The sequence below is a fragment of the Nesoenas mayeri genome (genome assembly GCF_963082525.1).
Source record: "Nesoenas mayeri genome assembly, chromosome: 24".
NCBI lineage: Eukaryota > Metazoa > Chordata > Aves > Columbiformes > Columbidae > Nesoenas > Nesoenas mayeri.
This window is the reverse complement of record NC_137546.1, coordinates 1001623-1028929: the sequence shown is the minus strand read 5'-3', so window position 1 is coordinate 1028929 and position 27307 is coordinate 1001623. Positions and strand designations below refer to the sequence as shown.

At 49.0% G+C, this 27307-nt stretch overlaps 1 protein-coding gene across 1 annotated transcript in view; it reads left to right on the top strand.

Annotated features, from left to right (window-relative positions):
• The window catches only part of PRDM16 (PR/SET domain 16), a gene marked incomplete at its 3' end in the record, with an annotated part of 213471 nt that overhangs the window by 68027 nt on the left and 118137 nt on the right, over positions 1–27307 (top strand). The window contains exon 2 of the mRNA XM_080358814.1: positions 19141–19490. Coding sequence (XP_080214940.1) covers positions 19141–19490 — 350 coding nt within the window. The remainder of the gene's footprint in view (positions 1–19140; positions 19491–27307) is intronic.

The following is a 27307-nucleotide window of genomic DNA, read 5'->3' as shown; positions in this document are numbered from 1 at the left end:
ACCAAAAGCGGCACGTGGGGAGCGGGGCCTCCTCTGCTGTTTGGGCTGTCGGGGATGGCGGCAATCCTGTGCAGGAAGACACAGAATCTACAACTTGAGGCTTGGCAGGGAATAATAATCCACCTTTATAGGGCTTTTCTGCAGTGCATTGTTTAGCAATGAGACAGCGTGGCGTTATGTTTAATAGATCTTGAATTGTCCAGGATGGGATCAGAGGTAAATGGTGCAGGGATTGCAAACCAAACCAAGCAAAACCTTTGTTGTTTTTGCAGACTTTCCTATTAGAGATGACTATGATAACAAATATTTCTGCTAAAGTGATGTAATCCCATAATAAGTTTGTGATGAAAGTGCAATTTGCCTTTTCAAAACAAAAAAGTGGGGGAAGGCGTTTGCATTTGGACGAATCTGTCGTGTTTATTAGAAGCATTCCAAACAAGCGGTGGGAATTGCGCGCGCTGTTGATAGACACCGTAGCAACGTAGCCGTGTCTCCCTCGTGACTGATAAGTCCCGACTTTATTTTGATAATGCGGGGGAGCTGAGATAACTGGGACAAAGGACGGACTTGCTGCTGCTGCGCAAGTGGCTTCCTCAGGTGAAGCTGCTCACTTGTTCCTGAGCTGACCTGTTGACCTTCTAATCACTGACAAATTATCCACTGCTTTATTCTACAGTCTTCATTATGCGCTGTTATTAAACAGACTAATTTCTTTTCTGTTAGGACAGGATCACTGAGGTGCAATAATGACCTTTTCCCTCGACTTCAGTGAGGGGTTCTGGAAGCATTTCTGTCATTTTACGGCAATGTTGAGATGCCGTGGTAGTTCCCGTGGCGGTTTCTCGGACGTTTGTGCCGTGCAGGGTGGCACCGCGGTGTCCTCGAGCAAATGCGCGTGGTTTGGAGTCCCTTGTCCGTGCTGGTGCTGCCGCAGGAGGGTCGGACCCCAGGACCCCGGAGCAGTGACCGTGCGCCGCAGGGTGCCGGCCCGGCCCAGCCCGGGGCTGCACGATTCACCAAGTTCGAAGAGAAGAAAGCAGGAAATACGTTTTGCCTAAAATAACAGAGATAACTTGATGTTCCTTGCGTGATATTCTTTAACTTTTCCCATCAGTCTTTTCACTAGAGCATTTCCAGTTTTTCAAAGGATTTATTGTGAGGGTGGAGGGAGCGCAGGGGAGGGCAAACAAATTAGGGGTTTAAAATTACTATTAAGTATCTTATTTTCAGCCCCCTTGACTGGGATCCTCAGTTCGGAAGGAAAGAGATCATTGAACCGTGGTCTGCATTTTGAAAGAGAACTGGCCAGCTTAAGTTTCCAGTATTAAACATCTTAAAGAAACCCAAATTTTCAGGAAGGTGGAAGTACCTGGGTTCCCTTTCAGTGTTTCTGAGGGAGTGGCAAATGCTGCTACATCTCAAGTCATTATTTTAAAACAATGCATTTGGTAAGTGTTTGTTTCCCAATGTCCTTCCAGCAATGAAGGGATAGAATTTTTTGTACTACGTAAGATTCCAAATCTGTTTCCCCAGAACTGATTTTGCAGGTTGGTGACTGGGAGCAGTTCCCAACAGATGAGGCTTTGGAGAAGCTCCGTGCCTGCTCCGTTTCCTCCCCGTGGTGTTCGCTGGGGTTCCCGGAGCCGTGGCAGCAGCAGCACGACCGTGCTGGGCTCACATGGGCCGTGTTCAGTGTGTCCTGTGCACGGAATCAAAGAATGTCACAAATTACCATGCAAACCTCATCTGACCTTTCAGAACAAAATTGCCACTGTTCTGCATCTGCTTTTCACCAACTCCATTGGTCCTTCTTTAGTCCCTTTTGTTATTGGCATGAGAAAGCCTGAATTTCTGACGTCTAATAGAACCTCCGTGTAAGAAACACGGGGCAGAGACGCGGAAACGGGCTCAGGTGACAACATGTGGCACACGCACTGTGACAAACTGTTCCTCTGGGGAAGGACAAAGGCCTAAGTGCGAGAACCTTTCCGTTTATGAGTTTGCTAATCCCTTTAAAACTGGAGATGAGCTTTTTTGTCAATGGGAGCGGGCGGAGGCGCTGCGTCCAGCTGGTTGCTTAGTCTAGATGGCCGTGTTTAAAGCCTCCATTTGCAAACCCCGCGCCTCGAGTGCCCGAACCCCCAGCGATGCAGAAAACGGACAGAAACCCCATTTTTGGATGTTCAGCTGTGTGTTCTCTCCCGTTCTGCTCATTGCGGTGTCTGCTGAGCGGCTCGAGCTTCTGCACAGAGAACCCCGGGGGCACCTTCGCAATCCCATCGCACCCCTGAGCGTTTGTAGGATCACGCTTGACCAGAGCAACCCGGAATCTCCTGGAAGGCTGTCAGGGGGAATTTCAAGCACAAAAAAGGGGACTAGATTTGTTGGGTAGATCAGCTGCAAATAATTCAGTCGGTTGCAGCATAAAAACGAACTGGTGATAGATTGTTGCAAATGGTTGGGTGTTTTGAACCACTGGTGGGTGTAAGCTCTGGGTTTAGTCTTGAATCTTTTGTTGTGAGATTTTAAAAAAAACAAGTAAAAAATGCAGTGAACTCAAAGGGGTTTGCATGACGGGAGCTCCGCGAGATTGTGCCTGCTGATTAGCATCTCTCACAAAACGTACTCGCGGTTCAGGTTCACAGAATTATTTCCCCGTTATCTTTGTTGTCAATGGCACGATTGTATATAGATTTCCACAGAAGTGCTCTGTTATTTTGGAGTAAAAGGGACCTGCTGTATTGTTTGAGACGCACTTGTTCCAATTCTGAGTCCTTTCCATCTGTTTTCCTATTTCCTTCCTGTCGATAGGAGCAGCGTTTCCTCCGCTCTGCGCGGGAGATCCGTGCAAAGCCCGGCTCAGCTGGGCCAGCCCATAGCGCCCAGCGTTTCAGCCCCGTCTTTGGGAAAAGGGGAAGCAGGGGAGGAGGAAGAATTAGCGCGTGTGTTTCGGAGGGTTTGGAGGACGCGTGGCTGGGAGGCTCTACAAGCGCCTCCCTCGAGCAGCGTCCCCGTGGTGATGGGGGTGGCCCATGGTTGCTCCTCTCGCCGTGGCCCGCGGTGGGGCCTGCGGAGCGGGCGGTGGCGGGGGCGCCGCGGGGCTCTGTGCCCGTGCCGTGTCCACGCTGGGCGGGCAGGCTGGTCGGGGCCAGCAGCCGCCTCCGGCCTCGCGGAGGCAGGAACCCGTGGGAGCGCAGCGTCCGGGCTGCGGGCGCAGCTCCGCTGCCGCCCCGTCCTCCCCGCGCAGCTCTGGGCTGTAATGGATTTCTTTAAATTAATAATGCGTAAAAGGAGATTTACACCGCGGTGCTAAAATATTGTCTTTGCCTTTTATTCGTGCATTTGTCACTGTAATCTCTAATAGAGGTGTTCAGTGGGGGGATAAATAATGAAGGGTAAAAAACTCTGCCATAATCCAGGGCCATTTGCAAATTCATCACCAATATTCTTTTGGAAGCAGAGACAGAGGGAAATGAAAAATATATACTGGTGCTAATATATCTCACTGATTTCCATCTCCCATTTATTCAGAGCACCTACTTTGAGCTATGATAGAATGTGAATCCTAGAAATGGCCATTCCTGTTGAAAGACGAGTCTGGGGCTGGTACTGAGCCTCTCGAGCAGCAGATCAATGAATCCTGAGCGGTGTCTTTACAGTCAGACATAATACACGGACCTTGTGTTTTCTGATTAATTAATGTTGAAGTTATCATATACAGAATAGTAAGGAAGTTGTAGCACTTCTTCAGCATTTAAACTGTTGTGAAAGCTTTTGAAGACAGGTTTAAAAAGGCAAGGAAATAAAAGCAAATATCTTGAAGTAAAAATCCTGTAAGGAAGTTTTATTCCCCATTGAAAGTGAGAGTGGCTGAAAGCACCGTCCCGAAACAGATGCAATTTCTCATCGAGTTCAGATTCCTTTAACCTTCATAAAAATGTTGCAACTTCAAGATTTTGAAATTGTGGTCTTGGGACAAAAGGAAATATATTATTGCAAAAGAGCTTCCCTTGCCATATTCCCTGAGCATCCGAGCCTAGGAAATATTACAAAACTGAGAGCGTGAAGACTCGTGTTTGTCCGCAGCTGGCGGGTGCGGCGGCCGGGGCGCCGTGGGCAGGCTCGGCACGGGGCTCGGCGCGCACGCCGGAGCGGGGAAGGTGTGTCGGGGTGTGAGAGGTTCGGTCCGATGTGCCTGCTCAGGGGTGACAGGAGGTGGTGTCGCCCACGGCGCCGGGACGCGATGGGACGTGATGGGACGTGATGGGACGCGGGGTGTGCGGTCGGTCCTGCTGCCCCGCTCCCCTGGAACCAGCAGGCAGAGTGGAAACAGAATGTAGTAGCACTCCGAGGGGGGGAAAGATGAAATATATCACAAGATAATAAGAAAATAAACCATTAAAAGGCTCTGTTTCCTATTATCATGTGGTTTTATGTTAATGAAGTTGTTCCAGGCCTGTTTGAGTTTAACTCAAGCAGGGGAATATGAGTAATATGAAAAATATGTGGGGATGAAGACCCTAAGTTAAAAAGTCTGTGAAACATTTAATGTTTTCATTCACCGTGCGTTTCAGAAGAAGATGTAAAGCAGCCAGAAAGCGCTACGGAAAAAACACGAAGCGCCAGATTTTCCTGGTTGTGATCTGGGGATCCCCGGGTGGGTGTTCCCTGGTGTGTGAGAACACCCGTGGATCGTGGCATTGCGGAAGAGATGGTGAGAGTGGTAACGGAGGAGGCGTCTGTCCGTACCTGCGGAGCCATCTGTCCAGATCACAGTGTGGTTTGGGCTCTTCAGACAGCTCATTGACTTAGGAAAGAAAGGTAGAATTTGGAAAGCAGCTGTGATCAGAAACATGAAAATCATGACACAGTCTAAACACAGACTTGAGTATTTTTTATAACATTTTATTTCAGAAAAGCTAAGAAATTTAGCTTTGACCCGATATGACTGAAATTGAAGAAGAGAAAAGGGAAAGTGTGACGGGCCAAAGACGTCCCAGGTTTAGAAAAACAGATTCCATTGTGAGAAGAGGTTTTGGGCAGATGACGTTATTAATGGGCAATATTAGAAGACAGGAGCTGTATTTAGTTCTAAATAAAAGTAAAATGCTAATTTTGATGGGTATATTTTCAGTGCATCTGCATTTTTCCCTGAAAAATAAGCACTGAAAAATATCAGTCATTTAGACACCTGGTTGAGAGTGCAAGAATTTTTCCTCTTAAAGAGAAAGCTCCAGGTTCCCTTTGGTCACAGTTAACGTGTTGAACAACGTGGGGGTATTGCTGGCCAGTCGGAAGCAAAATGTACAGATATTTTTATATTAAACACTTTAACATCAATGCGCTTGTGGCACAAGCGGCGCGGGAGGAGGAAACGTCACGAAGGGATCTCTCCAGGACTGAGAGTTGTATCGAGTTGTGTGGTAAATCCTTCCAGATTCAGGTATCGACCCTGGAGAGGTGTTCCCTGCAGCACACGCTTTGCGCAGAGCGCCGCTTATTCTCTTTAATGCTATTTTTGCATCAAACCAGAGTTTTTAAGAAGTGACGGTAATGGATTGTATTGCACATCGGGCCACGGGAACCTTTGCTAATCTGAAGGGTGAAGAGTCTGTTGTGGAACCAGAGCCGGTGGTTCTTGTTCCTGCTTCGATGTTTAAATGCTCAGGAGCTGTGAATGGGGCAGGACGGCTTTGGGGTGGCAGAGGATGAACTGGCACAGAGCGGGCGCTTGGTGCTGGCAGAGCAGAGCAGATGTCGGCACGTGGAATCCCTACGGCCCCTGGTTGGTGCCGTATCGGAGCTGCGGCATTAAAGAGGAATATCACCTTGCCTTCTGTTCTGCTGAAATGAATTAACCCGCAGGAAATCGTGGATTTCCGAGCCCGGCTTTCCTTACGACATTCCTCGCTGCAAAAGGAGAATTAAACCCGCGAAAGTGAGTAACAAGAACCAGGTTCCAAAATTATTCTTCTGTGGTAAGAGAGAAACATCATCAATGTGTTTAGGAGCAGTTCCACCGATTTTAAAAAGGGACTTTAGAGGAAGATGAAGCGTGAGTGCGGGGGCTGCGGGTGCAGAGCGTTGGTGTGGGTGGCGATGGAGACACGATGTCCCTTCGCGGTGGTGACACCAGTCCCAGCAGCGCCAGTCACGGTGTTTTGCTGGATGCGCTGTCAGAACTGGGGGAGAAGACCCCGCTGAGCACTTCTGGAAATTCTCCATTAAATCCCTTATTAGGCCATGAGTGGAAAAAAGGCAGTAAAAACTTTGGAAAGAGATTTTTGGAATTCTCACCATGGTTTTATTATCTTCATAACTTTCAATGGCCTTACTGTTGAAACTGGTTCAGTGGGAGTTACGAACTGATGGAACAGGGCAGGACCAAAAGAATGCGGTTCCGTTGCCATCGCCTGTACAACGCAGCAGGAACATCCAAACTCCTGCACAGAGTCATTCTTCTCGCGGCTGTTGCGCCGCGGCGGAGCGCGCGTGGGTCTCCTTCCTCGGGCCTTCGTTCAGGAGCCGCATTTCCTCACGTTTCGCTTTCTTGCGGTTCTGCTGACGCCGTTTTTCAATTTAAAAATTGCAGTCAAATGCGTACATTGGGTTTGATTACCGCAGCGCCGTCAGAGCACGCAGACCGCGCCGTCCAAAGTTAAATATTCAAAGAATTGCCGTGGAAGGGTTTGGTGTGTATCTGTCCGGGACGTCTGGCCCGGCGCTGGGGCCCTGGGAGCCGCGTTCCCGCGGGAGGAGCAGGGCTGTGCGCCCGGCAGCATGGGGCTGACCGCCTGGCAGCTCGGGGCTGTGTGCCCGGCAGCATGGGGCTGTGCGCCCGGCAGCTCGGGGCTGTGTGCCCGGCGGAGCGGGGCTGTGCGCCCGGCAGCGCGGGGCTGTGCGCCTGGCAGCGCGGGGCTGAGCGCCCGGCAGCGCGGGGCTGTGCGCCCGGCAGCGTGAGGCTGCGCCGCCGCTTCCTTCCCAGCGTCTCCGGGCAGGGGTGGCCGGTGCTGGGGGATCCGGAGCCCGAACACTTCCACGTGGGAGGATCCATTCAGCTCCTTGCGAAATGTGGTTACCCGAAGTCTTCAAGGGGAGAGAGAGGCTTGTGGGAATGAGCTTTGCTGTGTCTCCAAGGGTTGGTTTGGGGGATTGCTGTACCCAGTGACAGTGGAACAGGCTCCCCAAACACCTAGCCATTAAGAAATTATTGCACGGTGCTTAATGGAAGTTCAATACAGCAAGTGACCCCATGTTTCTCCTCCTCTCCTCCTTCCCGTAGCGCCCCTGTGCCTCAGTTTCCCCGTGTAGCTCGCGGCTGCTCCGCTGTTACTCATTTCTCTTTCTCTCTCCCTTTTTTCCTGCCTCAGCAGCTTAAAAAGCAAACAGCAATCGTTTGTGTGCTCGGCCCGTGGCTGCGCCATGCTCTCCTGCCCGCGGCCCAGAGCCGCGCTCGGGTCAGCAGCAAGCTAACGCTTTTGTCAGCGTGATTAATAGCGCTGTGGATTGTCGTTAATTCACTGGCTAATGACTGCAACTCTGGCCGCTCCTGGAGTAATCGGGTGATGTATGTGGGGAGCGCGCACCTCATGGCAGAGGTGAAAATCATTTCGACAAGTCAAATATTGTCACAGGGAACAAATGGCTCTCCCTGTTAATAAAAATTAATGAATTTTTTTTACCACTGGCCTGCTAAATGAAGCTGTGGAGTGACTGAGTGGAGGGGACAAGCTCGGTGGAATTAAGCACTTTATTTGATGGTTAAAACTATAAACATCTTTATTACGGTTGTGATAGGACGTGGCACGCGTCGGTGGGGATTTTGTTTGTGCTGCAGAGGTTCATTCAGATGCACCGAGGCTTTTTGCAAGTTTGTGTCTGTGTTTGCATTGGGATGGAGAAGGGAGAGAAAACAAGAGAGGTTGGGTCTGGTCCAGCGGGGATGAGCATCTGGTGTTGGTGCTGGATCCCTCCCTGCCCTCCAGCCTGCGGGGATGTGTCCGCAGGGATCTGCTAATGAGGGCGCTGCGTCCCGTGGGGAATTAGGAAAGAGTCTGGCTGGGTTTCATGAGGACTTGTGGTTCTCTCCGTGCTTTTGTTGGGTCCTGTTAGTGAGATAATTGCCGTGTAGGTGCGATCTATGGAGAGAATGGCTCTCAGTGCGCGGGGGGCGGCTCTGGATCCACGCACGCTGCAGCCCCGCGGTGGAGGGTCCAGAGCCGCCGGAGAGAGATGGGGACGCATAGGGAGAGGTGGGGACGCATAGGGAGAGATGGGGACGCATAGGGAGAGATGGAGATGCATAGAGAGAGATGGGGATGCATAGGGAGAGATGGGGAAGCGTAGGGAGAGATTGAGACGCATAGAGAGAGATGGAGATGCATAGAGAGAGATGGGGACACATAGAGAGCGATGGGGATACACAGAGATAGATGCACCGTACAGACATGAGCAGGGAACTTCCATCAGCTCCTTTTTGCCTGCATTAACCACAGTTTTTATACTCTTGCCAAGCTAACATGTTAAGTAGAAAATAAACGTCAAATAACCCTGCTATAAAGCCGGATTTGGTTTATCAAACACGTATAGGAAATCTTCAAGCAATCTCACCCGTCTAAAGTCATGTGTGTGAAGAAAAATACCACTTGACCTGTCCAAGTTCTTCAACAATTTCCAAGTTATCACGTATTTGGCTGTTTAGTGAGCAGAAAACAATGGAGGGATGCACTTTTGGGTTGCTCCACGAGGAAGTGGAATGCCATTCTTCTGATTTTAATCCGCTTTATGTGGATACAATTTTATGGGTAGCAAAGTTTAGAAATCTGTTCGAATCACCAAACTGGGATTATTAATTGTCATGTAATTAGGCCGGAGATGCTGTCTTTCAGACTCTACTTGATTGGTTTTGACTGTTAAAGATGCCGTTCAGATCTTGCCTCCTGTTTCCTTTGCTAAAATGCTAAAAATCCAAATGTATGTTGGCTATCGCTGCATTGTCCAGTCCTGTGGTTTTTGAGGTGAAATGTCCTTCCCTCATCTTCCAGCGTGTGCAGTGAAGGAGAAATGGGTTCCAAACATGGGCATTTTAGAGATGTCTGAAAAAATATTGGGACACCTGGTTTGTAATGTATAAATTGTATTAGACACCGTGGGGATTATGTAAATGGAGGAGCAGAGCAAACAGCATCTTGCTGCAGCTTCTGCTTTCCAAGTATCTTTCCCTGGTGAACGTGAACGCCGGGTTTGGCATCTATTTCATAGGAAAATCCATCCTATTTGTCAATGAGAGAGACAGAATAATTGAAAACTTGATTAAGCAATCCTAAATCTGGGTTAAGTGTTACTGTGCTTAAAAACAAATTATTTGTGTCACATAAAAACAAAGAGCCTGTCTTTGGAACGGGCTTTGAAAACTATCAATGTGAACTTCAGAACTTATGCAAAAGTCCACTGATACACTGAGCTTCTGTGGCACAGATCTCAGAGATCATTGTTTTCAGTGTGGAACTGGAGCTTCCACAGCGCCGCGCTACGATTCTTGTATGTTTTATTATGTGTTTTTTCCATTTATCTTATTTTCTAATATACTCTTCTGCATTTATCCTTGCTTTTAAACTCACATGAGGGAGATGGAGAGTTCATTTTCAAAGGCACGGTGGATGAGTACACGGCTGAACGTGCCTTTGCCTCAGACAGTAACGCATGTCGCCGGGGCCGTCGCTGCGGTCGCCGCCGTCCCCTTTGCTGACCAGCCCTGACACGCGTCCCTGCGACGGGAAATCCGGGAGCTGAAGGGTTAAGGCACAAATAAACCTGCGGTTCAGACTGTCAGCTTAGATAGTGCTTAGCAAGGGCGAGGAAAGAAAGCCAGTTGTGATTTAGAAGAAAAACAGTGAGATTTGACCAATTCCATGGAATACCTATCTCAGCCCCGGGGCAAGTGGAAGTGGTATATTAACCAAGGAATAGAGCAGAGGAGGAAAAAGGCCAAATCACATTTCTTTGAAACAAAGAGGCTTTTTACCAGGAACAAGCCTTGATAAAAATTACAGTGGCATCGCAAGTCATTTCACCCGCTCTGCCCCAGGCTATATTAGAGCAGTGAGGAAATAGGGGATGCAGCAGCCCTGAAATACAAGTACAGTAGTCCCAGGAGCATTTTTAGTATAAATAATCCTTTTCAGAATAATACGCTGGCTTTGAATGGGGGCAGGTGGTGGGTGCAGCACCCAGGGCTGGTTTGGGAAGGGTCAGGATGACACCCCTGTCCGGGATGTGCCTGCAGCACCCGCTGCTCAGCGCCACAGCCCCGACCGCAAACGGAACCGTGTGGAATCGGCTTCAAAATAACGCTAATGGGTCTGTCAAGCTAAGCCAGAAGAATCCTGGGTGAGCCTGTGGGCTGAGCGGCTCTAAAACTACTGCAGGGCTCCCCGGCGTCGCGTGGATTTCCATTGGAATCCTGAGATTCCTACGGGCGCGTCCGCTGTTGCTGGACGTGTATTCACAGCTCCACGGGCACGTCCTGCGACACACGTGCAAAATGCTCAGGAAACCCGCGTGCTGAACCGCGTTTGCGCACAAAGTGCCAGGGAAGGATACGTGTGGTGTTCCAGCCCACCATCTTCTGTTGAACTTGCTGTCATTCCTGTCCCGTGTTTTGCAGAAGAGGTTTAGGAGCACTTTCTCGGCCCGAAGTGACTTGTAAATAGGCTTCAGTGGAAAACAAGCACTAGGATTAACCATGCGCTCAGGTCCTGGTCAGGTACTTCTGTTCTGCTCGCAGAGAGGAAGCCTGCCTCCAAACAGCACCGCGTGGTCAGCAAGAAAATGCCCCCAGCTAGTCCTGCGGAGGAGCTCGCGGTGCAGACGGCCTTCGAAACCGGGCTGGGAAGCCTGTGGAGGAGAAACAGAGACAGATCTTTGCAAAGAATGGGATTTAAAAAACGAGTTGCGTTTCTTACTGTGTCATCACTTGCCCCCCTAAAATTCCATTATTTCATAGTAGTTAAACGTTTCTGTAATTGTCAGAACACTGGGGGCTGGGGAGGTGCACTTGGCCCAGGAAACGAGTTTGGTTTTGTTCCCTTAATATCAAGAACTTGACTCGTTGGCCTAAAGGTGGGGAATAACTTGGTAGAACTCAGAATCAGACTTTGCTGCATTTTCCTGATTTGCATGTTTGAAATCTGACAGGTTTAACATGAGTAGGAAGTTGCCTGAATGGGATGCGGGTTGAGAACTGCGATGCGGGTTCAGAACAGGAGCAGCCCGGGGATCTGGGCGCCCGCGGCGGCGCGGTGCTGTGTCCTCGTGTGTCCCCGTTCTGGTCGCTGTCCTTGCGCACAGACAGTGCGTGTTCCTGCAGCTGCCAGGCAGTGCAGGTGTATAAATTCTCCAGAGGTAGAAGCTTCAGCGCGTTTGACAACGCTCGGTGTGTCCTCCCCGGGGAGCAGCTCGGGCAGCCTCTTCTGTGCTAACAGGGGCTTTTGTGCTGATCTTCACTTGACTTTCAGCTCTGGAAAAAACACGATTCTTGGGCCAAAGTGAAGTTGGAGGCTGCTGTGAAAATGTGTCCTTGAGGTTTGTGAATAAAAACTGCGTTGGTCATACACAGCTCTAGGAGGACCCAGCTCGGGGACCGAGTGGGATTTATGTTCTGCCAAGAGGTTTTGGGCTGGAATGGTTTGATTTGGCTGAACCGACACAGACAGTGTGCAGTGGGTGACTCAGGAGCCTGTGTAGCAACAGGACTGTGCATTCTGCTTCTGTAAATTAAAAAGTATGTGAGATAATGATAAAGACTTTCAAAGACTGAATCTTAAAAATTCAGCTGGGCTAATTCATTAGAAATAATACAACAAGTTTTACAGATGTTTTGGCTTTACAACAGAAGGGGCAGGTGATAGAAAATATGCTAAGCACAAGGCAGGCTTGAAACACAAATCTCGTAAATCTGTGCATATCTGATTTTTCAAATACCTATATAGTGTTCAGGGCGTTGAGGAAACACAGTTTGCAGAGTACTGCGCTGCTCAGCGCGGCACAACCGGGCCCGGGCGCTTCCCCTGTGTTTGCTGAGCTGGGAACTGCTGAGCTTGGCTGGAATGATTTGGCCAGGGCTGGCGAACCCCAGGGCTATTGTGGCTGTGTGTGTGTGTGTGTATCTGTGTGTGTGTGTGTGTGTCTGTGTGTGTGTCTGTGTGTATATGTGCCCTGCGCACAGAGCTCTGTGTGTGTGTGTGTGTGTGTGTGTGCTCATGTGTGTGTGTGTGTGTGCTCATGTGTGTGTGTGCTCATGTGTGTATGTGTGCTCGTGTGTGTGTGTGTGTGCTCATGTGTGTGTGTGTGCTCGTGTGTGTGTGTGTGTGCTCATGTGTGTGTGTGTGTGCCCTGCACACAGAGCTCTGTGTGTGTGTGTCTGTGTGTGTGTGCCCTGCACTCAGAGCTGTGTGTGTGTGTCTGTGTGTGTGTGTGTGTGTGTGCCCTGCACTCAGAGCTGTGTGTGTCTGTGTGTGTGTGTGCCCTGCACTCAGAGCTGAGCTCTTGTCACCCACCTCACGCCTGGGCCGCTCATTCAGCGCCGCGTTTCCCGTCCTGCCCGCTCTGCCCTCCCCTCCTGCACGGGATGTGTTTGTCTGGCTCCTGTTAGGAAATAGAAATTGTTATCGATTAATATTAATATTTAGCGTGTTGGTGAAAATGTCGTTTCCCACCGCTATTAATCTGCTATGTTAATAATGCCCGGACTCCTGTTCTGGACCCTGGGGAACCCACAGTGAGCAGAATGACAATGAGACGGTGACAACAGCCGAAAAGCTTTGCCTTGGCAGAGATGTGAATTCCAATTGCAAGGTCTCCTTTTGGAGCCTTACAAACGCTTTATTCTTGTTCTATGGTCTGACATCCAGGACCGAGGGAAATGCCCAGCACCGGTTGTTAGCGGCTGGAGAACCAGGCTCGCTGCATTTGTTTATTTATTCTGAATAGGTAACATTTCTCTTAGTGGAGAATTTATCGTGCAGTCATTTTTAAAGTTCCACTTTACTGCATTTCCAGCAAAGAAATTTCTGTAGAATTGGAGCATTTCTGTGGTTTTACAGATTTTGTAAGGGGGAGATGTTTTGTAGCCGAGCAGAGCGCTCAGGAGCAATGGGGATTTTCTGGACGAGTGGAGCATTCTCTTCAGGCTTTCGTCTCTTCTTTCCAGATTTTCTTTCTCTTGAATTATTTCCATAGATTCTTCACAAGCGTTTGTTGCGAGTGTATGTGTAACACCCTGTACGTTTCTTGTGCCGCTTCATTGGAGCTATTATGTTGTAAATAGTTTAGAGACACAAATCCCAAAGGCTAATATTTTTCCAGTGGCTTTAATAATAACACAGTAGAGCTTTTATTTTTCCTACAACAACCTGCTTTATCTACTGCATCCAAATATGCATTGAATTAATTTTTTAACATAGCGCAATCGTGGAAATGTCGTCCTGAATTCAAATACAGAACAACGTACTGAACACAGAGATCAGGTGAAGTGTAGCTGTGGACAAGAACATTCGTGTGTGAGTCTGGTTCTGAAAGGATCTTGCGTGGAAAGGTTTTTGGTGCTGGGTTGGCCCAGACTTTCACTGGAATGTGATCCTGTGATTCGGACACTTTCCCTGCTGGTTGTACTGCAGGAAAATGCGCATTAAGGAACACATCGAAACGCTGTCTCAAGCTTTATTCTTCATTCTGCCAGCCCAAACCCCTTAATAAAAGAAAACACTTAATTTTTTGCTTGAAACCAAAGGTAATTGAAATCCTTACTTCTTGTTCGTCTTCCAACCAAGTTCTGAAGCAGCTGTTTTTTTAGAACATGTATTGAAACATACATCCCATTAACTCTTCTGCTCCGTACCCGTCGTTCTCACCTCTCATTCCTCATGTAAGGTGTTTCCTGTTTCTTTTTAATGAAAGGGTTGGAATCTGTTTAGCGAGGTACAATGGCGGTCAAGATGAAACAGACCATAAATGTGAAACTTGACGAATTACACAAATTAAAGGCGGAGAAGGAGTTACGTGTGCAAACGTTCAGCTTTGATCACATCCTTTCCACTGGTCCCGTGTCCCCTCCCTGTGTGTCTCCGAGCAGCCGCGGTTGGTGCATCAGGACCCGCTGGCTCCATGTGCTGTGCAGCCGTTCTGTGCTGGACACGGGGTCAGGAGGAAGGAATTGCCTCAGTAACTTACTCCTTATTGTCCGTGGATGGAGGAAAAGCTATTTTTGTACGGCCCTGAAGCATTTAATGCATCAGTCCCATCCTTAAAGAAAGAGAAATAATTCTTCCCACTGCGGTTTTGGCACTAATATCCATCCTTTCTGGCAGAAGGGAACCCAAATATTTTAGATGAGCTTCCAGAGATGGTCTTGCCCTGAATTTAGGTCTTTGGCTTACGAGTGGAAACGCTTTGAAGCGTTCCTGACCCCAGCCGTTGGTGTCTTTGGTGCGAGGGCTCCGCGTGTGGAGGGACATGGACGTTTGTTTGTGGGTGAGCCGGGGGCCCCTCCAGCCCAGCGCCCGGGAGCCCGGCCCGGGGAGCAGCCCCGGCCAAGCGGGGAGCGGGGCTCTGCTTTCCTATTGTATTTCAGCTGCGGCCATCAGGTGGCAATCTGATCACTGAGATCATCCTCTGTTCCAAGTCTGCTTGGGTGGGTGCTGGTTGGTGCTTTCGGGTGTCCTCTGTGATTTACACGTGTCCTGGGGGTTTTGCTCCGCTGTTCAGGACACAGAGGCCGGGCAGTGGGGCTGCTGCACAATCCTGAATGCAGGAAGGAGCATACAGGATATAGGTACTTGTTACAACTCACCTGAACTAGATTATAGCTGGGCGGCACAATACTCGAGGCAATGAGCCTGGGCAGCTGTTGGCAGTAGTTGAGCGCATGTTGTTTAATGGGAGAGTTTGCAGTCCCGGCTCAGGCTGGAACGCTGAGGGTTCACTCCAGCTCTGCTACTCTACAAATTGGTCATGAAAATGACTGTTTTTGCCGATGAAGCGTATTGAGCATACAGCAAAGAGACAGAATCCTGTCTATTGAGCATACAGCAAAGAGACAGAATCCCATCACCCAGAGCTGACGGTGTCTCCTGTTCCGGAGGTGTGAAATAGTCCACGACTTCTTCCCAACGTAGCGCTAGAGCTGGAATAGCTTTTGGTGTGGTTGTTTTCTTCTCCTTGATGTTCTTCTTGATGTTTAGAAAACGAAAATACCTGTTTATTACACAGGTTAGGAAACAAATACAAAACATACAAAACGACCCACCTGAAATCTAACACATTGTCTCTTTTACCACCATTTCCTTTAACATCAGGCTTTCTTTTTCTTTCAGTACAGCTGCTAAATAGATTATTCATGAGGCCTCTACCAACACTAAAGCATCACTCTCATTGTTGCAGGAACCTCATTGGTGTCACACAGATTTTAAGCCTATACCCATATCTGATTATCTGTGGAAACGACCTTTCAATGGGTCTTTTTATTGAGCAATTTTGCTCGTGAGCTTTGAAGGACTAATTTTAGTTTCATGGCAATAACAATAAGGTCAAGTTGTATTTCTGTGGCGCTTTTCAGAGCAGCAGCCGTTGTGGGTGTTGAAGTCCCCGCGGTGAGGAGCGGGGCAGCGGGACAGCCGGCTCCTCACCGGGAGCGGCTCCTTCCTGGGGCAGCTCAGGGGTCTGGACAGCTCTCCTAAACTACGAGATGTCCTCAGCTGTTTGGTTTGTCAAGCAGTGGTGTTGCATGCACAGTAATGCCCAGAGGGGCGCTGAGGTTGGCGAACGGTGCAACGTGCACTGGGGACACTGGGGATTTTGCAGCGCGACGGTCGCAGGACTCTCAGCAACGCGGTGACCAGACATTAAAGAGGCTCCACCGACTCTGAAGCAGCAACGTGAGTAGATGGACTTGTCACAGATGCTTCAGCTCTAATCCAAACTAAACCCCAGCGGCTGATTTCGCCCTGGCTATGAATAAATCCTACATGGAAGCTATTGATCTAAATATTTCATAGTGTGCCAAACCCAGCGTGCATACATATGTGTTTGGTGGTGCTGCTCCTATGTGTGGCATCTCTTGTGTCAGAACTAATGGGACCTGAAGAGGTCCCGTTTGGTCGGCGTCTGGTGCCTGTTGGTGGCGATCGCTGAGTTAGCCCTGAGGAGGCAGAAGGAAATATTGCCCGTGATCGGTGATGTCTCCCGAAACACGAGGTCGGTCAGATGCGTGTTTAACTTCAGAGCAAGTTGAAGTAACTGTTCTATAGCGAGGTGTCTTCATACTTGTATCATTTGAACATTTTCACAGGTTGTGCTCCAATAAACCTGATTTTGCTTTTCAACTCAGTTGGAATTCCTGTTTCTTAAGTGCAAAAGAGGCTAATCATAGAGTAGAAAATAATTTGACTTGCTAATACTAGGAGAGAAAACATTTACAGCAACCACAAGTATTTTCAGGATTGGGAGTATATCATACTTATGAAAGCGTGTTTCTGGCGACGTGTTTGGGTAAGGAGGCTGCACTTTCTAGCAGAGGAAGCATTTGGGAGCTGGAGCAGGCGCTTCTCTGTACGGCTCAAAAGCCGGAGCAAAGAAAGTGTTGGCAAAGGAAGCCAAACCCTCCTCTTTGGTGCAGTCTGCCACCGGCCTTCTTAGGCGTGAACTCAGGAAAATCTGTATTAGGCATCAAAAAACATTAGAGGAGGAGATGTCCTTCACACAGAAGGTGTATTCTGAGGGGAGAGAAGAGATGTAGTGTGTATATATATATATATATATATAGGTTAAGCGGAGCCTTGCTTTTCACTGTTCTTCGCGGCCGGTTTGTCGGTGGCAGCAGGAGCCTGCTCTGTGCCGCAGCGCACACTGGTTTTTGCTGGGTGCTGTTGCGATGACATCAGGTCGGTCATTAACATGCACGGTGGGAGTCCCTCCCGGCCTGCGGGCCACAATGAGCCGCTTGTTGGGCTTGTTATCATAGTGGAAACTACTGTGCAGTGAAAGCACAGTCATGCTGCCTCATGTTTAATTGAGAGATGGCAAATCTGTTCCCAAAATACTTCAGCTACTTGTATGGTATGACAAATGTGTTTTTCTTTTCCCCCTTCATCTGTTTCCCTCCCCCCTTTCTTCCTTTTTGGATGAAAAAAAGCTCCATTTCCATTACATATGAATGTTGTAGCTTAGCAATTGCCTCCTCTTGGAAAATCCCCAAACACGATTACCCTCTGAATCTGCAGTTTTCACTCGTAATCCTCCTATCTCTATGTATTTCAGGCTCCCTGGGACTTGATTTCTTTTCCTTCGGCATGCTCGGAGCTGGTTGTACAACTTGCTTCTCAAACTTATGCTGGTGTTTGGCATCATCAGAGGGTGCTGGGTGGGTGCTGGTGACCCTGTGCCTCTGGAGATGGGCCACACCTGGAACAGCTGCATTCTCCTTCTCAGCTCCTCCGCCTGTTGCGATCTCACTGTAGCACTTCACCCAACTCTGTCACAACTGCAGTTTTAATGCCAGCTGACCCCCCTGTATTTGGAAGCGATATCAGCTCTGCCTCAGTTTGATATGAGACACGTCAATATCAGTTCATCACATTCAGTTAAAACAGGGTGTTGTAAAATGCTAATGAGCACTCCAGTTAATGTGGCTAAAGCTTTGAACATATATAGTTAATTATTTTTTTGTTTCCTAGTAGATTTCAGGAAAGGCGTTTGAAATTGACTTTTGCTTAATCTCGAACCATTTGAGTGCAGTTGGAGAGAAATTCCATTAATGGTTTTGTGGAAGTTGGAACTAGATATATATGTGTATGATTTTTCAGGTATAGGGAATAAGAGATGTAAGAGCCCCGTTCTGCTAAGTCTGTGTTTAGATGGTTTATGATGCCTGCAGTGCAGTGTCTGATGTTAAGTATTGTACTTCGTATGATAAAGATCGTGAAATCTGTAGAAGGCCCTGTTCAGCACTAAAAATCTGAAGAAGTAAATGCATCCCAGAGATGAAATGCATTGTGTTCGGTGGAGAATTTCTCTCTGGATTTTGTGCTCACCTGGATGTTCCTGGAGTCCCTGCCTGGGTCTCACACAGATAGTTCACAAAAGTTGTTGAACCACCACAGATGGTTCAGTCGGGAGTCTGCAAGGGGCTGAAACTCCCGTTTCAGTGGAAGATATTCTATCCCGTGTAGCTCACTGGAGAGGTTAAGAGGTGACATCCTCAAAAACTGAAAAGGGAGAGATGTTGAATGCGCAAGGTAAAAAGGAGGCAGACGGCTGGCGGGGAGGGGGGACAAAGGGTTTAGAATTGCTGGAGGCTGTGCATGGGGAACGAGCCCTTGTCCCCCGGTGGCGGTGGCTGCTTGTTGGTCCTTAAAGTAGCGGGGTCAGCCTAAGAGAGAACCCACGCGGAGCCTTCTGCACTGAACTGATTCACAGGAGTCCTTGGTCCGAGCGGGGCAGGTCCAGCCCTTCCAGCTCTCCCTTTGGCTGCTGTAGCACCGTTCCAAAGCAGGTCCTGCGCAGCTCAGTGGAACAGTGTCTGTGATGAGGTTGAGAGTGTAGTTTAAAATGCTCACTCTTCAAGCATGTAGGACGTATTAGTCGTAAAACAGTATTGCAAACTAGCGATGCTTTTGTTGCGCTGCTGAGGGACGTTGCTGGACGGTCACATCAGCCACGGCTCCTGGTGTGTGGCGCGTTGAGCCCAAGAAACCCAAGCACTCAGCAGGCAGTCCCCTCAAACTTCGGTCATATTTTACCTTGATTTCTCTTTTAATTCTCCTACAAAATACACTGAGCCAGCTAAAGCAGTAAATGGTCAGGGGGAGCTTTGGGCACCTCGGCTGTGTGCTCGTCCCTCCCTGTGCCGTTGCTGTGGGGTGAGCACCTCTGGTCGCCTCCACGGCACCTCCGGCAGCTGAGCACCGTGCAGCCAGGACGAACGTTCTTACCCGCGTTCTGTAGCTGAGAATGGCCTTTGTTCCGCCGCTGCTCCTGTCCGTAAAGCACGCGAACTTGGCTTTATGAAACTATGTCCCAAGAAGAGATTAACTGATGTTCACGTGAGTATTTCAGTGTGTTTTGTTCTGCTGTTTCCCCTTTTAGGTGACAGCGAGATTGTAAATAATATGTACGAGACCGACCCTGATCTCCTTGCTGGCGAAAGTGCAGAGGAGGAAACAGAGGACAGTATTATGTCCCCCATTCCGGTCGGACCTCCGTCACCCTTTCCCACCAGCGAGGACTTCACTCCCAAGGAGGGCTCACCCTATGAAGCTCCCGTCTACATTCCTGATGACATTCCAATCCCACCAGATTTTGAACTCAGAGAATCTTCGATTCCAGGGGCAGGGCTAGGGATCTGGGCCAAAAAGAAGATTGAAGTTGGGGAAAGATTTGGACCCTATATGGCAGTACAGAGGAGCACATTAAAGGAAGCAAACTTTGGATGGGAGGTAAGCGTGTTGAATGTGATAATCCCATTCATTTGTCTTCTGTGCAAAGTGTTTGTGAAGCTCCATCGAGCCCCGACCGGGCTGGGGACAGAGGCGGTGACTTTGCTAATGCCGTGTTTCCCTGCCTTACTTTGCATCCCCGATTACGTGCGGTATTTAAAAAGCAGCAGAAATAATTTTTAAAGACGGCTTCTCGGGCTACAAATACTGCTTTAGCACCATTTTAGAAGGTTGGTTTTAAATGATGTTGGGTCACTTCTTAAAGTGCTTGTCATTTCCAAATTGTGTTCAGAACTTGTCGCAATGGAAGGAGTATGATTAGTCGCATCATGTTTTGTAGTTGGCTGTGTTACCTTTGACTTGCAGCCCATGTTCGCTGTGCAGGCGTTATTAACTGGTCATAGAAGAATCGCATGTACCCATTAACAGCCCAGGTGTTCTTGAGTTCTTGTTCTGCAGCGGAGATAAAGAAATGTGAAAGTCATTTTTCCCTAAGACCTAAACAAACCCCAGTGTTCAATAGGAAAAACGCCCCTATCCAAGGGCTCGCTGAGCTGTTCTGGGCTGTCGTGCAGTCGGAAGTGTCCCAAGAGCTCAGATCAGTTTGGTGGGACAAGCTTTTCCTTTCCTCTCCCTCCCAATGCAGGCGAAGGGAAGTTGAGCCGGAGGTTCGATCCCCTCTCGCCGCCCGTGGCAGCTCAGCTGCGCGCTGGCTGCTTTGTGGCGAATGGCACGGGATGCTGCTGCTTGTTACTGCGTGAGCTTCAAAACGCGTGGGGTGTTGGGGAAAAAAGATCCGTTACTGTGCTGGTGATACTGGTCAATACTGGTCAGTCTGGGGGCGATGGGTGCACGGCAGCTCGAGGTCCCTGATGTGCTGGTGGCATCGAGGTCTGTCTGGAACAAAGCACACTTTTCCGCTAGGAATACCCAACACTGATATTTACAATGTGGAAGTGGCTCCTCGGGAAGGCGAATCCTCTGTTTCTGAACCTCGCAGTCAGATGTGCCTTTGTTTTTACAGACTTTTTTTTATTTTAAAAAACGCAATCCTCCTTGGCTGCTGGAACTCAGACCGAGCTTGGCTAATACCAGTCTTGTTTTCTATGACCTCGGCAAAACTTTGTCCTTGTGTTTTATATTTGTGATAAAAGTTTGTGTTTACGTCCCTGTTTCTAAGGTTGTTCCCTGCATGCATTCTGCACTGATATCAGCCGTACCTGTTCACTTCGGTCTGCGTTGACTTTGCGATACTGTTGATTCTTGTAGCGCAGTTGAACAAACTTCCTTTCCAAGTGGAAGTTCCGTGGCCACAGCGGCACTGCTCTGGTCTCTGGGTCACCCACACCTGATGGGAAGGACGATTTGTCCTCACACACCCCACACCGTCTCTTTGACCTTGTCCTTGCAGCCTCTCGGGGTTTTCCACCTCCCGGTGCGTTTACACAGAGTGCAGACGTCGGGTTTTGGTCCCTCAGTCTCTCCACTTGGGAACAACATACCCGGGTACCTTCGGGTGCTGGACGGGAATCGTTGCCGTACAGACCATCTCTGCCCACGCGCTGCTTTCTGTGCTGCTTCTTGTGATTTTAAGGGTGGAAAAGCCTTCAATATGCTCCAGGCAGCTTTACGGGATGTCACTTGTGCTTGAGAATTGCAGCTTGGGACACGTTTCCATCGCTGCTAATAAAGTGGAGCAGGCAGACAATCGGCAGCAAGAGAAAAAAAGGAAAGGGGAGGAGTTTTTTGTCACCCTGTAATTTGTTGACGAGACTTTTGCCTCTGTGTTGGTTCTCAGAACTGCGGTGGCTCTGACAGATGTACTTGTTGGCGTGTCCGTGTGCAGTTTGACATTAGTTTTTGGCAATAGTTCTCTGGAACTTGTAGTTTTGACTTCTTGAAAGCTGGTGTAAGACTTGTCATAACGCCTTATTGCTGGCTAATTGAGATATTACTGATGCGCTTGGATCGCCTGGCCTATTAGTTACGTGAGGATTTTTGCTTCAGGAGAGACGTGTTCTTCACGCTTCACTATCTTGTCTCTTCATGTCTGTTTCCTCCAACATGTACTTTGTGGAACGCCGCAGAGTTCCCGGCGCTCCCGTGCCGGTCGTGTCTGCCCACCGCTGGCCCTCAAAGACACCCCCAGGCTAAAGCCGTGTGGCTATTTAGTGTGGCCGCGTTCCTGCCCTGCGCTCCTGGTCCTGTGGCTTCCTCGCCTGCTGGCACAAGAACACGCCGTTCAGAGTCCCCCCAGTAAATCACAGCGCGTTTGCACTCAATCGCCTCTGGGACTTGAAAAAAAAAGCCACGTAATGATTTTGATCACTTTGTTGAGTAAATAATGATATTTATCATAGCACTCTTTAATTTGCTAACTGGGAGAAGAATGGGAATCACATCCTGGAGGGAAATTTATCAAGTGAATTCTGGGGAATTGGGAAGCAATCAGATATGCTTTTAGCTCAGTTTGCTTTGCGGGGTAAATACCATTAATAAAATATAGTTATTAGTTCCTTTGTTTTAACTTATATTTTAAGAGAGGTGATTTGCTGAACACAAGAGGCTTCACTGACGCTGCAGCAGGAAGCAGGCTGCGTATGGAACTGTGAAAAATAAGAGCTCTCAGGTCATGCTTTAGGGTGGCGATAGAAGCTGTTCCATGAAAGACAAATAACTGTGGGAAGAATAAGATGCAGCAGGAGCGTTCGTGGCCCCGCAGCCCTGCCCATGGGCAGCACCGCGTCCTGTCGGTTGTTAGGCTGTTCCCTACACCTGGGATTAAACAACACAGGTCAGGAGATGCGCTGTATTGAACACACGCCAGGAGATGCACTGTATTGAACACACGCCAGGAGATGCACTGTATTGAACACAGGTCAGGAGACACACGGTGTATTAAACGCAGGGCAGGAGATGCGCTGTGTTCAACACAGATCAGGAGATGCGCTGTATTGAACACACGTGGTGCTGGCGAACGCTTCTCAAAGCAAAGCGGGGAGGGGTGCGGGAACACTGCTCGTTGTATCAAAGGCAAAGTCCCGTTCTCTGCAGCTGCATCTGTTGGGGGATAATTTATTAATCTCAAGGCTGGATAAAAAAGAAAAATGCACCTTATGATGTCTGAGTGAAATGAGCGACATTTGTACCATTTTTGTGGTGTTTCATCAAATGCCTCGAGTTGGGGTTAAAAGAGTAAGTCTTTTTTAGGCCCAAGAATGCCAGGATATCTTGCTCTATCTTGGGCACGTCTCTAAAACATGGGTATATAAGGAATAAAGGAAAAAAAGAAGAGACAGGGGAAGGGAATGACTAAGAATACCTCCTGATATTTCTCCTTTATTTCCATAAGGGGTAATAACTCATGAGCAATCCGGCAGAGGGCACTTTCTTTAAATAGAACATTCTGATTCACAAGCAGAAAAAGGAAATAAATATTTTCTTTTAGTTTTCGAGAGGCATCCATGAACACCCGCTTCTGAAACAGCATCCGATCGTCCACACTAAAAAAAACAGGGGGGGAAAGAAAAAAAAGGAGGAAAAGCAAATCCCACAGATTGGTCAGTGGTGACCGGGGGGTTGAAAGGACGCATCATTTTATGTAGAATCATGGAATAGTTTGGGTTGAAGGACCCTCCCAGCTCCCCCAGTCCAACCTGCCATGGAAGGGACATCTTCACAGCTCAGGCTGCTCGGAGCCCGTCCAGCCTGGCCCAGGGCGTCTCCAGGGTGGTGTTTGTCCCAGGAAGGCGTGAAGCGCCGTCTGAGTCACATTTGGGACACTGAGTGTGCGGGAGGAGCTCTGGTGTCCAGACGAGGTGGAGAGCTGCCTGGAAGGAGCATTTCCCCGCACAGGAGTGGCCTTGGAAACGTTACTAATCCTGAGCTTTGTTTCCGGAGTTGTGACTCAGACCAGCTGCTCTGCCAAGTGTCCTCGTGTAAAATACTCACCTGGACTCATCTGTGCGTCTGTCTTCATGTCCCGGTTCTCTCCCCTGTCTGAGAGCAAACGGAGAACGGGACGGTCCAAGGCGCAGGCCCGGGTGGGAGCTGGTTGGTGTCCTGGGGTCTGGGCTGTGACAGTCTGCTGGGACCATTTAACGTGTTTGCACCGATAGAGATGTGCACGTCCAAGCGGGATGTGTAAATAAGGGAGAGGGCATCTCTCAGAACGCAGGCAATCTGTGTGCACATCGGGGAGCGCAGGCTGGAGAGCGCTTCGTCAGAACTTGCCATCGCTTACTCTCTTTGCACAAAAATGCACAAAAGCTGCTTAAAAATAATAGCGCTTTTGGGTGCGGGGTGTTGGCAGCCAGCTGTCCCGCTCGTGCTCTGCAGCGGGGCGTCCTCAGGCTGCTCTGGGCAGCGTGCGGCTGGCGAGGTGAGTGTCCGTCTGTCCTGGCAGCAGCGTGCTGTCCTGCCAGCGCGGCCGCGGCTCAGAGCCCCATCCCTGGGAACCACCGTTGTGTTCAGTGCCTTTCAAACCCTTTCTGGTGCAGGAGCTGCAGCTCCAGCCCACCTGTGCCTGCGTTGTTGTGGCCACGTTGCTGTGCCTGCGTTGCTGTGCCTGCATTGCTGTGCCTGCGCTGTTGTGCCTGCGTTGCTGTGCCTGCGTTGCTGTGCCTGCATTGCTGTGCCTGCGTTGCTGTGCCTGCATTGCTGTGCCTGCATTGCTGTGCCTGCGCTGTTGTGCCTGCGTTGCTGTGCCTGCATTGCTGTGCCTGCGCTGTTGTGCCTGCGTTGCTGTGCCTGCATTACTGTGCCTGCGCTGTTGTGCCTGCATTGCTGTGCCTGCATTGCTGTGCCTGCGCTGTTGTGCCTGTGTTGCTGTGCCTGCGTTGTTGTGCCGGGCTGGTTTGCTCCCCACACACAAGTGGGTATTTTCTCCCTTTTGATCTGATTAGCGAGCAGTATGTTTCTTCACTTTCAGATAATGCCCGGGCAAGTCATTGCTTTAATTGTACATCTCATTGTGTCATCCCTGTTCAATCATGTTCAAAAATACCTACATTTCACCCTTGTCCCCCACCTCCCTTTTCCCATTTAGATCTCACTGAAGTCCATTCTACCTTATCAGCACAGTAATTTCATGAGCAGAGCTTGGATTTCTGCCGTTTAGGCCCCGGCCATTGTCTGTCGCAGCTGCAGTCAAGATAAACCCTCACCCAGAACAAAGTTGGAATGACCTTTTACAAGCAGAATCTGCCTTGTTTCCCTCCAGACTAATTTATCAGCCTTCATTTCAGCCCAGTCTCTCAGCAGAGGCCTGAAAGAACATTACAGAGAGCATGAATGAACAGGGGGATTAAGATGCTTGGCTAGTCCCTCTTTTTCATCAGACACCTTCTGGATTTACTGAGATGTAAGCTGTAAATGACCGTAAGTGGTGAACTGCCTTAAACTTGGAGGAAGGGAAGGGAAGGGGCGGGGGGAGTCGCCAAAGCCAAATGTTTGGAGAAGCAGAGAGCTCTGGGGAACGCGATAAACCTCGGTCCTAAGGCAGAAAGTGGTGGGTCTGAGCAGGACTCGAGTTGCCCCAGCGCTGCTGCCCGTTCCACAGGGCTCCGTGTTGGGATTTAAATCCCATTTATTGATTTAAAGCACATTTTAAATACTGGGTTATGTATGTATATACTAGAAGTATTTTTGCACAGCAGACTGGCAGAATTTTCATTGGGAGCGTGACTATAACGCTGCAAGAGCTGAAAGATTTTTGCAGTGAACATGCTAAGTGTCAAAGAGCCCGATACGAAAGAAAAGATCCACTTTTAGCTGACAACAGCCACAGTCCCAGAGACTCGCAGCCAGGAAGGGAATAAAGATATATTTAGTGCTTACACCTTGTAGCTTCCTTCATCTTTTATGTAGTGAAAAAAAGGGTTGTTTAACAACTTCCAAACGTTACTGTTAAGTCACGAGCTGCTCAGTGCAGGGGGGGAAGCCCTTGTCTGCAGAACTGGACTCATTGTGTTGGATTACTTGAATTGAGTTGACTTGAAAGCTTTTGCACGGGAAGAATTAAAGGTGGCTCCAGTGAGTTGGCCTTTGATACTGGTTGTAGTGGTGAGTACTGGTGCTGTGCTATTGCGCGTGGATCTTGTACCATCAGTGGAGGAACAGGGACGAAGCCCCAAGGCTGGGAACCTGCCCTGATGCTGGTGTGCTGAAATGGGGCTGAAGTTTCCAAGAGGATTCAGCGGCTGTTCTAGGAGGAAGAACAAGAAAACCTGGGTTTGCCGACATTGGAGAGAAGGTGTAGAGTAGATACTGGTGGAGCTGACAAAATCCCGAGAGCAGCGCATAGAGGGAATTGGTGTCTGAGGAGCCGTATCATACCTGCAGCAGGACTGGTGCAGTGAGCAGGGGCTGCCCGGGGATGAGGAGGCTCAGCGGGTGCTGCAGGGGCCGCCGCGCTCCCTGCCCCCCGCACCGCCAGGCAGAGACCAACACAAACGGGTCCTCCGGCCTCTGCTGCGGCAGAACGGGCGTCAGGGGGAAGGAAAATCCCAGAGACAAATTCAATGCTTGGTGGTGATAAATGACGTCAAGGGGGACATCTCTCGTGACCTCAGGAAGATGTTATGTCTTCATTCCCCGCACTCGTGCGAGTGCTGGACCAGTGTTGCTATTGCAAATCTCATTTCAACTCCTTGTTGTTTCTGTGGGGTTTGGATCCAAGCCAACGTTCACAGTGTAAATTCTCATCTTGCCTGCAGTTTATTACAAGATTTTGTGGTAATCTGCTGGAAATTTCAGATTTAGAAATCTGAGCCAAAGCGACTGCTTTTCCTGCCTTTTTCTGTTTTCCAGAGTTGCTTCATTTTCTAAAGGGCTTGTGTGTGTGTGATATGTATATCAGTAAATGCATGTGTAAATTTACTGCTTGCTCTAAACTGTAATTGGCAAGAGTAGGAATGTAGCAAATTCAGAATGTGAATGATAAAATACTGATACTGTATCCTTTAATTTATTACCTGCATTATCCACACTCCACGTTTTCCACTCAGTTCTCTCTCCTTCATGAGTTGTGTTTTCACTGGACTGGCATTTTCCTCCTCTGATGAATTAACTGTCAATTGAAGTTAGTGAGATAAATCAAAACAAATGGACACCCTGCTCCATATTGACTTTCTCACTGCCTGGTTCTGAAAAGCACTTTCTGAGCACCACGCTGCTATTCCGCTCGCTTGGTTCTAAGCAAATGCACAAGAAAGGAGGAACTGGGTGAGGTAGGTGCTCAACAGCCATCAGTTACGTCTTCTCTATCTTGGTTTTATCTGGGATCTTGTCAACAGTGAGATCTGTGCCATTTGCGAGGAAAGAAGACACTTGGCGTTGTGTCGGGAAATGAGATGTTAAATGGCTCTCAGGAAGCACACGTTGATGTTTCGGCCTTTTAAAATGTGGTTTAATCTACACTGGAAAAGAGGTTTTGGAATAACTGCGACAGCTGAAGTGGAGAGGAGGACCCTGTGTTAGCGCACGGGCGTCGTGCAGACACCAGGGCAGAGACGGGTCTCTAGTCTGGGTCCAGGGAGGTTCATCCCCGTTTGCTGTGGGAGTTTCTGCAGATGGTTACATGGTTGTTGGACGGGGGCTCCGAGACGTCGAGGTCTTGGCTTTTCTCCCAAGATAGCAGAGCTGGTTCTAGCCCGGGTTATTCTGTTTGTGCAAGTGGATGAGTGGTGATCAGACACGGGATCTCCCATGTCCCCGGTCACGCAAACCTCTGCAGTGACACGGAAAAGAGATCTGCAATATGGGCACGTTTGAGACTCTGATCCCTGGCAGACATGGTAAAGAACACGTGGTTGCAT